This window comes from Pygocentrus nattereri, chromosome 16 (assembly GCF_015220715.1).
Source record: "Pygocentrus nattereri isolate fPygNat1 chromosome 16, fPygNat1.pri, whole genome shotgun sequence".
In the NCBI taxonomy this organism is placed as follows: Eukaryota; Metazoa; Chordata; class Actinopteri; order Characiformes; family Serrasalmidae; genus Pygocentrus; species Pygocentrus nattereri.
In genome coordinates this window covers 5,911,241-5,928,768 of record NC_051226.1, presented here as the reverse complement: position 1 = coordinate 5,928,768, position 17,528 = coordinate 5,911,241, and the positions used below count along the sequence as shown (strand labels likewise).

Here is a 17,528-nt window from a genome sequence, read left to right as displayed (position 1 = left end):
CGCCCTCTAAAGGCGATATTAACACACATCAGATAAACAAACATCACTCACCGCCGCCCTCTAAAGGCGATATTAACAAACATCAGATAAACAAACATCACTCACCGCCGCCCTCTAAAGGTGTTATTAACAAACATCAGATAAACAAACATCACTCACCGCCGCCCTCTAAAGGCGTTATTAACAAACATCAGATAAACAAACATCACTCACCGCCGCCCTCTAAAGGCGATATTAACACACATCAGATAAACAAACATCACTCACCGCCGCCCTCTAAAGGCGATATTAACAAACATCAGATAAACAAACATCACTCACCGCCGCCCTCTAAAGGTGTTATTAACAAACATCAGATAAACAAACATCACTCACCGCCGCCCTCTAAAGGCGTTATTAACAAACATCAGATAAACAAACATCACTCACCGCCGCCCTCTAAAGGCGATATTAACACACGTCAGATAAACAAACATCACTCACCGCCGCCCTCTAAAGGCGTTATTAACAAACGTCAGATAAACAAACATCACTCACCGCCGCCCTCTAAAGGCGTTATTAACAAACATCAGATAAACAAACATCACTCACCTCCGCCCTCTAAAGGCGTTATTAATAAACATCAGATAAACAAATATCACTCACCGCCGCCCTCTAAAGGCGTTATTAACAAACATCAGATAAACAAACATCACTCACCGCCGCCCTCTAAAAGTGATATTAACAAACATCAGATAAACAAACATCACTCACCGCCGCCCTCTAAAGGCGTTATTAACAAACATCAGATAAACAAACATCACTCACTGCCGCCCTCTAAAGGCGTTATTAACAAACATCAGATAAACAAACATCACTCACCGCCGCCCTCTAAAGGTGTTATTAACACACATCAGATAAACAAACATCACTCACCGCCGCCCTCTAAAGGTGATATTAACAAACATCAGATAAACAAACATCACTCACCGCCGCCCTCTAAAGGCGTTATTAACAAACATCAGATAAACAAACATCACTCACCGCCGCCCTCTAAAGGCGTTATTAACAAACATCAGATAAACAAACATCACTCTCCGCCGCCCTCTAAAGGCGTTATTAACACACATCAGATAAACAAACATCACTCACCGCCGCCCTCTAAAGGTGATATTAACAAACATCAGATAAACAAACATCACTCACTGCCGCCCTCTAAAGGCGATATTAACAAACATCAGATAAACAAACATCACTCACCGCCGCCCTCTAAAGGCGTTATTAACAAACATCAGATAAACAAACATCACTCACCGCCGCCCTCTAAAAATGTTATTAACAAACTTTTTTTAACAAAACATTTCCTCTTAACCGATTTACTGTAAAGCTGTTAACAAACATCCAATTAACAACCATGTCCTGTAAAGGTGTTGTTAAGCAATCATCAAGCAAACAAAAGTCAAAAGCAAAAACACTGAATTCACTAGTTTCAGATTCCCTCATGCCTTGCATAAAACATCTTAGGTCAGGGTGTTTAATTAAAATTCAATAAGGTCCAGTTGAACTGGCATCATGACTCAGTGCCATATGCTGTTTAGTGAAGTAGCCGAGTAAGAATATCAACATCTAATACAGTCAAACTGAAAAAAGTCCAGTTCTGTCAGATTTCAACAACATTTACTGTCAGTTTCTCTTTTTAGGTCACATCATGTGGAATAATCTGGCTCACTTTCTTCTCTGACTGCTGTTTCTCGCCTCATTCCTCCCTTGTGTGGCGTCACTCACTCCAGTCTCAGTGCGCATCGAAATGCACCGATCTGATTGGCTGAGTAGCGTCACGTGTGACATTTACAGTGCACGTGATTGGTCTGTGAGTTTGCAGTGAAGTCTAAAGTGAAACCATGAAGGCTAGAAATGCCATGATGATTAAAATAGGACCACAACGTCGAAATTAGGTAGCTCTCCATAGTTTATCGGTTGTAGGTGCAGGTCCACATAGGACAGCGTTATTAGTGACCTCTGTCTTCGGTGAACTTCAGCTGTAGATTTGCCCTTTGACATGAAGTGAACTGCTTAAAACATGTTTATGGAAAGTGATCAAAATACATAAAATGCAAATATGAGTTTTAGCTTCACCACTTTAGTGTTTGACGTGCAAAATGTTAATGTAAATTTACAGCTTTAAAAATATTTTATGCAATTTGAATCTGTTATTTTACTTTTGAATTCCTTTCCACGTTTTGAAGTATAAAGTGATTATTGAATGTAATGTTATGTTTCCTTTGTGTTTAAGATTCTGCTTAGCAAGCTCCTTTTCAATAAATCTTTCGTGCAATGCTGTGTTATTATTTTTAAATATAATACTGATGCAATTTATCATTTATATAAACTATATATTTTTTCAGTATGTGGTCCTGTTTAGTGGATTCTGTTACTGCTGAGTGATGCAGCTGGATGGGAGAGGGTCATACAACTGAAATGGAGATGGGAAGTCATTTTTATATCTCTGTCTCTGTCTCTCTTTCTTTCTCTCTCTCTTTTTCTCTCTTTCTTAAGGGAGGCCATCAGTCTCGTTTGTGAGGCAGTCCCAGGTGCCAAAGGAGCGCTGCGGAAGAGAAAGGTAGTAATAATAAAGTTATATAGCACCTGAACACACATTCTTTAGAGTAAGTTTTACACAAAATATTAAACGCTTTCTTAATAAACGACAATAAAATAAGCTAAATCAGAATGTATATTAAAATACAGCAAACAAAAAAAGCGCCGTAAATGAGGAGGAAAACAGGCAGAACAAAAAGAAGGAGAGAAGACCGGTAAGGGAAAGAGAGAGATAAAAATAGAGAGCGATATTAAGTCTTTAATAAATAGTTAAATGAAAACTATCATAACACTGTTGTCAGAAGAAAACCTCGTGTCTTCAATTTTGGCGTTTTTCAGTTTTTGACATAATCTGAAAATGCCTGTTGCCATTTACATTGTATGGAAATTTCATGATGAATGGACCAAAATAAATGACCTAAAATGTCCTGGAAAGACGTCTGGTTCCATTGATTTACATTAAAAGTAAAGTAGGTTTTTTCCTTCTCCTGTAAAGTTACCGTTTTGGAGATACGAGGTTGTCTCTTCCGACAACAGCGATGATGCAGAAAGTGATGCAGAAAGAGATAGCGAGAGAGAAAAAGAGAGAGAAAGCGACAGTCTTTGTGTTGTGCAAGTAGGGGTGCCGACAAAGAATGTAAAGTTGTGTGTGGAGTAAGGTCAGTGATGAAAGGTAGCTCAGTGAAAATAGACAAAGGAAAGAAGGAAGGGACATGGAAAATACACTGCAAGTGATGGGGAAGAGAAAAAGGGATAAGGAAGAAGAAGGTTTGAGGGGAAACACCACAGTGCGAGAGAGTGAGGGAGAGAGAGAGAGAGGGATTGTGAGGGAGAATGAGATATGGTTCTGTGTGTGTGTGTGTGTGTGTGTGTGTGTGTGTGTGTGTGTGTGTGTGTGTGGGTGTACACACAGCCCACGATACACACTGTCAGAACGGTGACTCATTTGGTGCTGAGGATCAGTAATCAGCTCAGCCAGCCTGGCTCTTATGTGTCTGTGTGTTTGTGTTTATGTGCTGCTGTATATGGCGGATATGCATTCGTTCGTCACCGAAGATCCGTAATGAGTTACATCAGTGCCGTTCCTACACAACAGCAGATTAGATCTGTTAGCCTGGCACAGCACAGAATTAAAAAAAAAAGATGGTTTGAAACTTTCATGCAACTATAATCGCATGTTGTGAGTAACTTGACAGTTACCCAAAGCAATTAAAAAACAATCAAAGTTGCACCTAAATCACTTAATTACCACAGCAGTTAGCTAGTTTAGTAGTGCATATTTTTCACACATTGTATTGTTCTCACTATAAAGTCATTTGTGAGGTTTGATTTACATATTTTCATGATCTTCAGTTTTTCAGCCACTCTTCATATATATATATATATATATATATATATATATATATATATATATATATATATATATGTGTGTGTGTGTGCTGCTATTACAGCTTCAACTCTTCTGGGAGTATGTTTATGGGAATTTTTGGGGCTGAGCCCAACTCCTGAAAAACAGCCCCACACCATAATCCCCCCTCCACCAAACTTTACACTGTGCATAATGCAGCTAGACAAGTACCGTTCTCCTGGCAACCTCCAAACCCAAACTCGTCCATCAGATTGCCAGATAGAGAAGTATGACTGGTCACTCCAGAGAACACGTCTCCACTGCTCTAGAGTCCAGTGACGGCGCTTTACACCACTGCATTGCCATTGGCGATGTAAGGCTTGGATGCAGCTGCTCAGCCATGGAAACCCATTCCATGAAGCTCCCTATGCTGTTCTTGAGCTGATCTGAAGACCACATGAAGTTTGGAGGTCTGTTGTGATTGTCTCCGCAGAAAGTCGGTGACCTCTGCGCTCTATGCCCCTCAGCATCCGCTGATCTCACTCTGTGATTTTACGTGGCCGACCACTTCGTGGCTGAGTTGCTGTCGTTCCCAATCGCTTCCACTTTGTTATAATCCCACTGACAGTTGACTGTGGAATATTTAGTAGTGAGGAAATTTCACGACTGCACTTGCTGCACAGGTGGCGTCCGGTCACGATACCACGCTGGAATTCACTGAGCTCCTGAGAGCGACCCATTCTTTCACTAATGTCTGTAGAAAAGTCCTGACCTCAACCCGATAGAACACCTTTGGGATGAATTAGAGCGGAGACTGTGAGCCAGGCCTTCTTGTCCAACATCGTTGTCTGACCTCACAAATGCACTTCTGGAAGAACAGTCAAAAATTCCCATAAACACACTCCTAACCCTTGTGGAAAGCCCTCCTAGAAGAGTTGAAGCTGTTGTAGCTGCAAAGGGTGGGCCGACATCATATTAAACCCTATGGATTAAGAATGGGATGTCACTCAAGTTCATTGGCATATGAAGGCAGATGAGCGAATACTTGTGGCAATATAATGCATATAAAATGTATATATATATATATATATATATATATATATATATATATATATATATATATATAGGGTGATTTATGCAGTAATGCAGTAATGCAATAAAGTTGAAATAAAGAAGTGCCAAATATGATCCTCCTCTAGCTGTATGGACAACATCAACACCCTAGTCAAATTCATCCCGTACTGGATTGAACATGTGCATTAGGTGCAGTTTCGGAGATCATCCAGTGTTGTTGGAGAACACAGAGGGCTTTCTGCTCAGGGGCCGCATCTCCTTGCAGACTGAAGGGAACCGTCTTCTGACAGTCAGAAACTTTATGACTACCTCTTTCAGTTGGCATGTGATTGGTTCCTAGACACCTCACGGTTGTGAAAATATGGTGTTTAAAAAAACACAGAATATATATATATATATATACATTATGTGTTCTGTCCATTTTAGGCCTTTGAAAATGAATGTTTAAGTAGCCTTTATAGCCTACTATATACAGCCCTGTCTTAGAAGCAATAATATTTTTCGCATTTTTTGCACTGGTTAAAGTTAGGGTTAGGATTGGGACCAGGATGAGGGTTATGGTTTGGGTTAAGATTAAGGTTAGGATTAGGGCCAGGGTGAGGGTTATGGTTTGGGTTAAGGTTAAGGTTAGGATTAGGGCCAGGGTGAGAGATAGGATTAGGTTTTGGGTTGAGGTTAAGATTAGGGTTAAGAGTAGGGCCAGGGTGAGGGTTAGGATTACGTTTTGGGTTAAGGTTAAAGTCAGGGTTAGGATTAGGGCCAGGGTGAGAGTTAGGATTAGGTTTTGGGTTGAGGTTAAGATTAGGGTTAAGAGTAGGGCCAGGGTGAGGGTTAGGATTAGGTTTTGGGTTGAGGTTAAAGTTAGGACCAGGATTACGAATAGGGCCAGGATGAGGGTTAGGATTAGGTTTTGGGTTGAGGTTACGATTAGGGTTAGGAGTAGGGCCAGGGTGAGGGTTAGGATTAGGTTTTGGGTTAAGGTTAAAGTTCGGGTTAGGATTAGGATTAGGGCCGGGGTGAGGGTTAGGATTAGGTTTTGGGTTGAGGTTAAAGTTAGGACCAGGATTAGGATTAGGGCCAGGATGAGGGTTAGTATTAGGTTTTGGGTTGAGGTTAAGATTAGGGTTAAGAGTAGGGCCGGGGTGAGGGTTAGGATTAGGTTTTAGGTTGAGGTTAAAGTTAGGACCAGGATTAGAATTAGGGCCAGGATGAGGGTTAGGATTAGGTTTTGGGTTGAGGTTAAGATTAGGGTTAAGAGTAGGGCCAGGGGGAAGGTTAGGTGTTAGGGGTAAGATTAGGTTTTAAATGTACTTCATGTAACATATCAACAATACATCTACTAAGTGTAAGTAATGTATCAAAAGTACACCTGTAGTGTATCTAAAGTACATCTATCAGGAGCTACGCTATAGAGCCAAAGTTTGCTGATTCAACATTTCTTCTGAAATTAAGGGTCCTATTAATATGTAGTTTGCGCTTCTGTGCTGCAGGAACAGACTTTACCCTTTTGTGAAAGCATTACACGAAATGTGGGAACATTGGTATGAGGACTAGATTTACATTCAGTCACAAAGGGATTGGATGAAGCCTCATCCAGAGAATGCAGTTCCGCTGCTACACAGCCCAATTTGTACCTCTTTAGCCTTCAGAATTGTCATTAAATCAATGTTTGGACATGTTTTGTATGTGTGAGGAGCCAAAGAGTGTGGTTACTGCAATAACTGCAGCAATCAGATTTTGTCAGTAATCCGATCAACATGTTTTCATGCTCTTGAGTAATCAGATAATGGGGAAACGCTGCATCTACAGGAGTCAGGCAGCAATCAGATTTCTGCTTGACAACCAGCCAATAAACTCACAGAAGAAGACGTGACGTAAACGTAACATAAAACTTTGCCACTTTACTTGAAAATATGAACATACGTCATCTAGAAGGACCGGCGACCTGTCCAGGGTGTATCCGGCCTTCCGCCCGATGACCGCTGGGATAGGCTCCAGCACCCCCCCGTAACCCTGAGGGAGAAGCGGCTTAGAAAATGGATGGATGGATGGATGGATGGATGGATGGATGGATGGATGGATGGATGGATGTCATCTAGAAGATGAAGAATATTCAAATCCTTTATTTCGTGTTTGGCTTCAGCGCTGCTCCAAAAAATGATTTGCTGCGTCTCGTGACATCCACCGTCTGATCTCACACATGCGCAGACTGAGAAATCCGAAAGAAATCAGAGTAAGAGTTCACATGCACTGAGAAATCAGATTACTGAGCTAAAATCCAGCCTGCATTTCAGATTTCTCAGTCGGATTTATAGATCGGAATCTGGTGTTTACATGACCATTTGAATAATCAAATAACTGCAGCAGTCTGATTCTGATCAGACTACTGAGTGCATGTAAATGCACACAAATGTATTGCGTAAATATATCGATGCATGATTAGAGCAGCCCCTCCTGTCTTTGCAACCGGGATGTTATATGCTGTGAGAAATCCAGTCTGAAAAGAGTGTTTTTCTCTCCTTTCCTAGCCCGTCTCCATCATTCTATGTTGTGTGTAATATTTAACGTGGTAGATAAAATGAGCGTTGAAGGTAGTGCTGAATATCTAATTGCGATTTTTCCTGACCAAACTTCCGATTGCAGTTTAAATGCAGTTATTTAATATAAATGAATTTCCAGGCTTTTTTTGTCCAAGAAGACCATAATATCCACTTTTTCTGGCATTAAGCTTGCACGCTGTTTTATTGCTTCTGCGTCTAACTCACCTACAGCCATTTCGCAAGCTCTGTGTTATTAGGTTCTCATTTAAAACTTGTTACGACAGCATTGTTCACAATATATTCCATAATCAAAATAAAAATAGCAGCTCTTGCGATTTAAAAATTGCACTTTTTAAAATTTCTATAGTAAAATGATTCATCTTTTAGCCCTAGTTAAAGGAACTTGACTGGATGACAAATTAGTTACAGCTCTTTTGCTCCCTCTGTCTCTTTTTTTCTCTCTTTCACTCAATCTGTCCTCCCAAACCCTCACCCTCGACTTTAGCCCCCCTCCAAAGCTCTTTCTAGTATCCTGGGGAAGAGTAACTTGCAGTTTGCTGGCATGAGCATCAACCTCAATATCTCAATCAGCAGCTTAAACCTGATGACTCCTGACTCCAAACAGGTACAGGCACATACACATGCACGGCACACGGTCATATTTGGGTCCCACTTTAGAATAAGACTGTTTATAAAGAGTTTATTAATGCTTACTAGTAGGTCAAAACACTTTAAATAAGCAGTTATAACATGTTAATGAAAAGATGAGCTGTTATATCTCATGAATATGAATATTTTTGAATATGAATTGCTAAATTTCCTTCAGGATCAATAAAGTATCTATCTATCTATCTATCTATCTATCTATCTATCTATCTATCTATCTATCTATCTATCTATCTATCTATCTATCTATCTATCTATATGTGATGAAGCAGACAGGCTAATATGAGGTATAACTGTATAAATTCACTATCATGCAAGCAACAGGTCACTGTTGCCCTTTTTATTTATGTCCCATCACTGCTTATTAATGATTTTAAGGTGTTAATGACCTATTTAGAAGCCATTAATAAACACGTTTTAAACCATTTATAGGGGCAGCCGTGATTTGCTTGTTTTATGTTTGCCTATTAGTGAACCCACATTCATTTATAGTGTTAAATCTCATATTTTGATTTTTTCCCCGTACTTTGTCTTCTCCATCAGTCAGCATTAAACCGTTTGGCTCATCATATTTAAGTCAGTGTGTTCTAACTGCGTAATAATGATTTGTAAGTGTTTATGACCTAACTAATAACCCTTAATAAGCTCATTTTAAACCATTTATAAACCCTTTATAAGGGTAGTCTTATTCTAAAGTGGTGCCCATATTTGTGTATAACACAGCTTGTCATTGTTGCTTGTAACAGTATAAGCAGCATTTCAAACTGGAGAAACGGCTTTATTTTCAGTATCAGGTCGGACTGTCTGTTCATATCACTGGCCCAGTTGCATTTGCTTGAATTCTTGCAACTGCAAGATGGCAAATTCATGGAGGGTCTGATGCAATTATTAAGCAGCCGCTCATGTGATTGACTGAATTATTCATTTATTTTAAAAAGTCCTACACATTCCTTCATGAACAAGTGCCAACAGCTGTATACAAGGACACATGCAGTATGATGGGTCTCGGCCTAAAGATCAATAACCCTCTCTTTTCTGTCTCTTCCGCTAGATAATAGCCAATCACCATATGCAGTCGATATCCTTTGCTTCCGGTGGAGATCCGGTAAGGAACTTAAGACTGAGGGAGTTCACTTTAATGCTGTTTTCCCTGACAAAAGATAGTAAAGCTGTGCAAGATGAACATGTTTGGAAGTACACTGATGACTTTGCCATGTTGGGTCACTCATGTCCTCCATAGTAATTGTAGCTGTGACAATACAGAACAGTCATCGCAGTCGTGCGTAAAGTTAAACTCTCAGCTTCGTGACAAATTCTGAACAGCAAAGTGGACTTTTCAAAGCATGTGGGCAGTCGTGGGCTGGAGGTTAGGGGACCAGCCCTGTGACCGGAAGGTTGCTGGCTCGATCCCCTCGACTGACAGTCCGTGACTGAAGTGCCCTTGAGCAAGACACCTAACCCCCAAGAATAGGGCTGCCCACTGCTCCGGGCAAGCGTGCTCACTGCCCCCTAGTGTGTGTGTTCACTTGTGGGTGTTTCACTGCATGCATGGGTTAAATGCAGAGGTCTGGTTTCACAGTGTGCAGACACAGAGACGAATGGTTGTAAATTCATGTGGGTGTAATGTTTATTCTTCACTGTGCTTTATTCACAGGACACGACTGATTACGTTGCTTATGTAGCAAAAGATCCGGTGAACAGAAGAGGTAAGATGCTTCTAATCACTTTTTTTTTCAAATGCTGACATTTGTTCAACTATTTGGAACTTTTTTTTTACTCTGTTTAGGTGAAATCACTGTAAAAAAAAAGCTGATCTACAGATAAATGAGAAGATAAAGTAGTTAACACTCTTTAGCCCTTTAAAAAAAACCTTTTTACTTTAACAAGTGCTGTTGCTGCATTTGTTTTATTATGTTACGAGCATGACCAGAGAAAGCCAAAAATATGCCATATTACCCCACTTATCTCGACTATCACCTCATGGATCCCTTTCTCTGCCACTATACACCCTTTAACTGCTGCTGCCCTCAGCACTTTAGCTTTAGGCTCATACTTTACACTATGTAAGGGTTACAGGTATGACTGTGTGTGTGTCTGAGTGAGTGATGGTAGGAATGCATGTTTTATTTTATTTTATTATATTTTATATTTATTTTATCTTATTCCCTACATGTGAATGTCTGTCTGATACTGTGCTCTGTGAGCTCCTGTAACCAAAACCAGATTCCTTGTATGCACAGCACACCTGGCCAATAAAGCTTGATTCTGATTCTGACGGGATACCTTTTAGTTCAAAGTCACCTTTTTATTGACTCTGATTAAACTTATCAATAATAAGCTCCAAGATTCCATATCAATGTGAATCACATTCTGAATGTGTGTACAAGAAACTTGCATCCGTTAGCACACAGAAAGCTCCAGCTCCACATGCTGATGCATTTTACGGTGACCAGCGTGGACGCCAACTACTGTGGAGGTAGAATTTAGTCGGTTAAAGGAGGCAAAGACAAACATTTTGTGTATGTATCACAAGACAGTAAGATGCTTATTGTATAAACCCTAAAATCCCGGAGCTGGTACCTCTAATACTTGGGCCCAATCCCATTTCTTCTTTTTACCCCTACCCCTTGTTTTTGAGTGTCACGTTGCCCCTTGTTACTGAGTTACAGGGCAGTGGTTGAAATCTTCCTCTGAAATGAGACCCTCAGATAAAAACAGCATCACTTCATTAACAGCTACCAGCGCCGCTCTGTAGGCGACCCTGCCCGTCTGCAGGGACAGCAGAGGAGGGGAAAGTTCAGCTCCTCACTGCTGGGCTTTAGTTACATTTAGGGATCATAAGCCTTCAAAGAGGGGGGCAATTATTTTTTATCACCCCCCCCCCGCCCCCCCCAAATTCTTCAGTGATATGAAGCTGAAGTCAGATATTCACCAGATTATTGTTTGAATTTTCCTGTTCCACCTTAAATGGAGCAGCAGTTACATTCTGGAGCTTCAGGCGTCAGAACTGCCGGACTATTTAAGGTGGAACGGGAAAGTTAGCCAGCTACCTACCAAGACATTAACATGCTATTTGTGATGTTTCAATGGTTGTCATGAAGAAAGTGACTCTAATAAATTGAATGGATATTAAACTAAGATAATACAGTGGTTGTTGTAATTTTAAACAGAGAAACAGTCTCACATATGTGGGGTTCTGCGGTCAGTTGCGCAGCCGTCTTGCTGGTTTTCCTGTTTTTTCTCTCTCATAACACTCAGTTTGGAGCGTCGCTCTGAAAAAGCTCCATTTGTAGCCCTCGTTATCTCAGCAAAAATGGGGACACCCTACCCCTAGGCGTGAACGTGCAAAGGGCTGAGTGGAAAACAGTGAAATGGGATTGGGCCTTGTTGTTTTTGTGAATGGGAGGCGTTCTGCATTGCGCTAGCCACTCTTTGACCTCCTTTATAGCCTGTATAGCCTGCAAGTCTGCCCTCGAAAACAAAGGGGATTGATTGATCCTGTGAGGCCGTATTTAAAAAATCAATCTCCACTGCTGATGCTGCGGTCTGTCTCTTTTTTCTTTTCTGTGTGTTTAGCATCCTGTACGAGCAGGGCCCATGTTTTAAAACGGCCCTCTATGCTTCAGAAAGCGCTTGTGATGACGTTATGGGGAAGAGCCGATAATGAGTGCAGTGTGGGGAATGAGTCAGCAAATTGTCTTCCGTTTTCAGCAGCTATCTGCTGATATCTAATCCTTCAGTGCGGGCGTGTGTGGCTGTGTGTGTGCTTGTGCATTGGGGTGTGTATGTCTGTATGAACCTATGCGTGCTTGTTTTTGTTTTGCAGCATGCCACATTCTGGAGTGTTCGGATGGTTTGGCCCAGGATGTGATCAGTACGATAGGGCAGGCGTTTGACCTGCGCTTCCAGCAGTACCTCCAGTGTCCCTCCAGCAAGCTCTCTGCTATACATGACAGGTAAACACTAGGGGCAGGACAATTCAGGAAAATTGTCGTTCAAAACCGTACGATACAGTAGCGTCTTGGTTCGAGGGGCTGTCAGAACAAATCCTTCTATCTGCTGTTTGCGCCGTGCCGAATAGTCCAAATTGACTTAGAATAAGATCTTTTTAAATGTACTTGCATTGAAAGTTGGCGCGGTGGCGCGGTGGGTAGCGCTGTCGCCTCCCAGCAAGGAGGGCCTGGGTTTGATTCCCTGGCCGGGCGACCAGGATCCTCTCTATGTGGGGTTTGTGTGTTCTCCCCTTGTCTGCGTGGGTTTCCTCCCACAGTCCAAAGACATGCAGTCAGGCCATTTGGACATGCTACATTGCCCCTAGGTGTGACTGTGTCTGTCTGCCCTGTGATGGACTGGCGACCTGTCTAGGGTGTATCCTGCCTTTTGCCCAATGACAGCTGGAATAGGCTCCAGCACCCCCTGCAACCCAGAAGGAGATGCAGCTTCGAAGTTGTGTGTGAAAGTTGAAGTTTTTCCTTCTCCTGGAAAGAAATTAGGAGATGTTTCCACAACACTTTATCAGTGTTGTAGTCAAGACCACTAGAGGTGAATCAGAGTAGTGGTTGAGTCAGAGTCGAGACCAAGACCAGGAGTGGCGAGACTGTTACAACACTAAGACCAGATTATGATCTTATTAGCATATAAGTGTGAAAAGAAGAAAGGGGAACAGTAAAGTGAATTTGTACCTCCTTGTTTCTGCGCTCACTGTCCATCTTATCAGCTCCACTTACTGTATAGCTGGTCTTTGTAGTTCTACAGTTACAGACTGTAGTCCATCTGTTTCTCTGATACTCTGTTACCCTGTTCTTCAGTGGTCAGGACCCCCATGGACCCTCACAGAGCAGGCACTATTTGGATGGGGGATCATTCTCAGCACTGCAGTAACACTGATATGGTGGTGGTGTGTTAGTGTGTTGTGCTGGTATGAGTGGATCAGACACAGCAGTGAAATCAGAGACGACAGCTCATCTGCTGCTCACAGTTTGTGTTGGTCATCCTCTAGTCCTTCATCAGTGGCCACAGGACGCTGTTGGCTGGATTGTTTTGGTTGGTGGACTGTTCTCAGTCCAGCAGTGACACTGAGGTGTTTAAAAACTCCAGCAGCACTGCTGAGTCTGATCCACTTTGGCGAGTTTAAAGTAATAACAAATCTAATTTATTCCATAATTCCTGGCACTGAATTATGCTGGACAGATCAAGGTTGCTTAACTATCTATTCAAAAGAAGATTGGTAACAATTATTATAGACTTCTTAAAACAAGTATCTCTCTCTCTCTCTCTCTCTCTCTCTCTCTCTCTCTGTCTGTCTGTCAGGGTACTGAGTGTGGAGGAACCTTCATGGACTGAGGAAGGGGAAGAGCCCCCTGATCATCCATATTACAACAACATCCCTGGAAAGATGCCCCCACCTGGTGGCTTTATTGATGCCCGGCTAACCTGTCAGACAGCAGACAGCAGCCAGGTCCTCTCAGCCGCTCTAATGTCATAAATGAACTATATCAATGTACAAATTCACCTTGATGTTACATTTCTAATATCACACCTATGCAGAATGTAAATAATTAGACCTCAATACAACTTAGGTTTTTTGCCTCTCTTTTCCAACTTATTGGATTTGAAAACGAAACACTTGCTGAGTGCAGAACGTCAACTTTAATTTGAGGAATCACAAAAATGTTTATACATACTTCCACCTCTTCTGTACGTAGTTCCAGCACTTAGAAAGTAAAATGGTGCTCAGTGAGGTCTGGTCCTGTGCCTTGACTTGGCTGGTCAAGAACATTCAACCTTCATCTCTGAAACGTTTCAGGTTGTTATGCTGCACTAAGTGAATTTTGAGCAGTTAAGATTCTCATCACTTTACAGTTCATCCTGCTGCTGCTATCATTAATAAAGCCAAGTAAGCCCGTTGCCCTCCGAGTCATACCTGCCTGTGTTACCATGGATATGTTTACACAGCAGGTAAAAGTAGGCCAAATCTGATTTTCTCACCAAATCTGATTTTTTTTGTTTCATTATCTTTTAAATGTGATGTGTATGCGACATCAGTCTGAACAGATCAGCTCCTAAACCGACCCGCATTCGCAGAAGAACAACGTTTCATGCAGCTCATCCAGAGGTAAACAGTCATGATTGTCAACAAACGCCAGTCACTCCCAGAGGATCAGCTTCATCTCGCCAGCATCACAGGAGCCATCATGAAGCTTCACTGGCTGACAGCTGGGCTCATCACCCAGAATGTGTTCATGCTTGCTGTAAAAAGGCCACGGTCACTTCTTCAGTTCCTGTCCTCAGATTCTTTAAACTGTGCTTTCAGACTTTTAACTGTTCTTTGATGCTGCAGCCTCGCTCTCTCACGGCTCTCTGTAACGGCTGGGAGCGTTGAGGCGGACGCTTGTGTGGAAACAAGCGAGATTTATTAAGTGCAAATCCAAAATCAGGGTCAGAACAGTTTATGGTCAGAGAGCCAATACGTAGAGCAGAAGGGACGGACATGACAGAACACAGAAATCCAAATACTTAACAGAACACTTCGAACAGAACAAGCAAGACATCCAACAAATCAAACATACATCCAAACAAAGACCAACGAAAACAAAGGGCAAACACAGGGTTTAAATATGACACCGGGAAGATGAGGGACAGGTGGCGGAGTCACAAAACAAGGGGGCAGGACTAGGGATACCAAAACAAAGCACAAACAAGCACGTGGACTATCAAAAGGTAAACAAAAAGCACATGGGGGAGTGGGAGGAGCCAAGCGTGACACTCTTACGGCCGTGTTTAGCCATTTCTTTCGAAATCTCTTCAAACACGGAGGTGTTTTGGATGAGTCTTATCTAATTTTTGTACAGAAACATAAGTCCTAAATGTTTATGAGGTCTGAGCGGTGTGAAATTATGGCAGATGTCGAGTTGGATTGACGTAGAAGTCACATGTTCAGTCGTATTGCAACATTTTGGATACGTATTGGATTTCAGTTCCACATATGAAAACACAAATGTCAGCTTCAGTGTTTTTACTGTTCACACTGCCACACAGATACATCTGTGCCACATACGGAGAAAAAGAACGGCTTTGGGCTACTTTTACCTGCTGTGCGAACAAAGCCCATGTTTCACAGATGAGGTGGTTTGTTTTGACCACGAGCACTTTCTTTTTCTTCACCACGCTTGCCTCTTTCTGAGGCTCTGCCACAGGTTCATTTCATTATTTGTATCCAAAAACTTTGTCCCCCCCAAGCTCTAGAGTTTTTTAACAGACTTTAACTAGTCATTTCTCTTTTTTGAGGCTTGCCAGTGGTGTACATCATGTACATGCTCTGAGATGTTCGTATAGCGTTCTCATGATCACAGAGTTTGACTGGATGGTGATGCTGATCTGTTTAGCAGTTTGTCTTCATGACTGAACGTTGTCTTCCCTGTCTTGTGCTAAGCTCACTCTTGCTTCGTAGCAATATACCCAACCACGGCTCCTTGATCCACCGGATATTTTGGCTCAGTCTCTGATTCATTCTAGTATTCAGTGATGAAAACTTTGTGATGGCCTGCATTACTGACGTTGGCGCTTCTTTGGTCTTTGTATGTTAGTAGAGATAATGATGCTTATTTTTAACCTTCGTTGGAGTTTGTTAATTGATGTTGAGGTACTGAGAAAAAAAATTGAGCCCGTTGGATTACAAAAGGATCTAGAATGATTTTGCGTTATTGTTGTGTTATTGTACTCATTAATACATGAAAGGCAAAAACTGATCCTGGATCTGCTCTCTCACTTGTCCACTTGAAAAAGGGACCCTCACATTTATCATATGTGTCATGACTCTCGTCTTACATAAGGTCTTATTTGCAGTACATTAGTATTGCAGCCTGCAGTTGCAGCTATGCGGAGTGGCTGCTTTATTACTGGGGATGACTCATATGCTCTCTCTGCTGTTTCTCTTTTATCGCAGGGGGTCGGAGTAGACCAGACATACTATCAGGGCAGGCCTATACTCATTCAACAAGGTGAGAGCTTTTCCTCCTCTCTCTCTCTCTCTCTCTCTCTCTCTCTTTTCATTCTTCCTCTGTGCCCTTCCCTTTCGATGGGAGCGGATTTTAGATGGTTCACAGAGGTGCTTTTATGTAACTAAGTAAAACAGTTGTAGATTTGAACTGTTAAATCTTTCATATAAACACACATATTTTTCCCTCTGAACTCATTTGCTTCTTTGTCTAGGGTCATGTGACATATACAGTCTGCCTGAGATCAAAGGTCAGACCTCTAAACCAGGAGAGGTTCCCACGTATGTGAACACACAGCACATCGACACGCAGGTTCTGGCGGCACTGCAGGGGGAAGCAGACGCAGCTTCTGAGCCATGCACGGCTGCTGCGGCCAAAGACAGCCCCAGGAAAGACCTCTTCGACATGAGTGAGACTTTCACAAGCCTTCAGAACAGACTTGCATGTGGGATTTATGATGCACTGTATTTCCAAATTTCCAAAAGTATTCGCTCGTCTGGCTTCACACACATGTGAAATTGAGTGACATCCCATTCTTAATCCATAGGGTTTAATATGATGTCGGCCCACCCTTTGCAGCTATAACAGCTTCAACTATTCTGGAAAGGTTTTCCACAAGGGTTAGGAGTGTTTATGGGAATTTTTGATCGTTCTTCCAGAAGCGCATTTGTGAGGTCAGACACTGATGTTGGATGAGAAGGCCTGGCTCACAGTCTCCACTCTAATTCATCCCAAAGGTGTTTTATGGGGTTGAGGTGTGCAGGCCAGTCAAGTTCTTCCACACCAAACTGGCTCATCCACGTCTTTATGGACCTGCTTTGTGCACTGGTGCGCAGTCATGTTGGAACAGGAAGGGGCCGTTCCCAAACTGTTCCCACAAAGTTGGGAGCATGAAATTGTCCAAAATCTCTTGGTGCTGAAGCTTTAAGAGTTCCTTTCGCTGGAACTAAGGGGCCGAGCCCAACTCCTGAAAAACAACCCCACACCATAATCCCCCCTCCACCAAACTTTACACTCAGTACCGTTCTCCTGGCAACCGCCAAACCCAGACTCGTCCATCAGATTTCCAGAAGGAGAAGCGTGATTGGTCACTCCAGAGAACACGTCTCCACTGCTCTAGAGTCCAGTGGCGGCGCTTTACACCACTGCATTCCACGCTTTGCAGTGCGCTTTGTGATGTAAGGCTTGGATGCAGCTGTTCAGACATGGAAACCCATTCCATGAAGCTCTCTATGCTGTTCTTGAGCTGATCTGAAGGCCACATGAAGTTTGGAGGTCAGTAGTGATTGACTCTGCAGAAAGTTGGTGACCTCTGCGCACTATGCG

General features: G+C 42.3%; 1 protein-coding gene across 1 annotated transcript in view; it reads left to right on the top strand.

Moving 5' to 3' along the window:
• shc3 (SHC (Src homology 2 domain containing) transforming protein 3) overlaps positions 1 to 17,528 on the top strand; it is a 44,050-nt gene that overhangs the window by 21,796 nt on the left and 4,726 nt on the right. The window contains exons 3-10 of the mRNA XM_037546291.1: positions 2,536 to 2,599; positions 8,045 to 8,164; positions 9,257 to 9,310; positions 9,860 to 9,911; positions 12,032 to 12,161; positions 13,516 to 13,663; positions 16,151 to 16,205; positions 16,417 to 16,611. Coding sequence (XP_037402188.1) covers positions 2,536 to 2,599; positions 8,045 to 8,164; positions 9,257 to 9,310; positions 9,860 to 9,911; positions 12,032 to 12,161; positions 13,516 to 13,663; positions 16,151 to 16,205; positions 16,417 to 16,611 — 818 coding nt within the window. The remainder of the gene's footprint in view (positions 1 to 2,535; positions 2,600 to 8,044; positions 8,165 to 9,256; positions 9,311 to 9,859; positions 9,912 to 12,031; positions 12,162 to 13,515; positions 13,664 to 16,150; positions 16,206 to 16,416; positions 16,612 to 17,528) is intronic.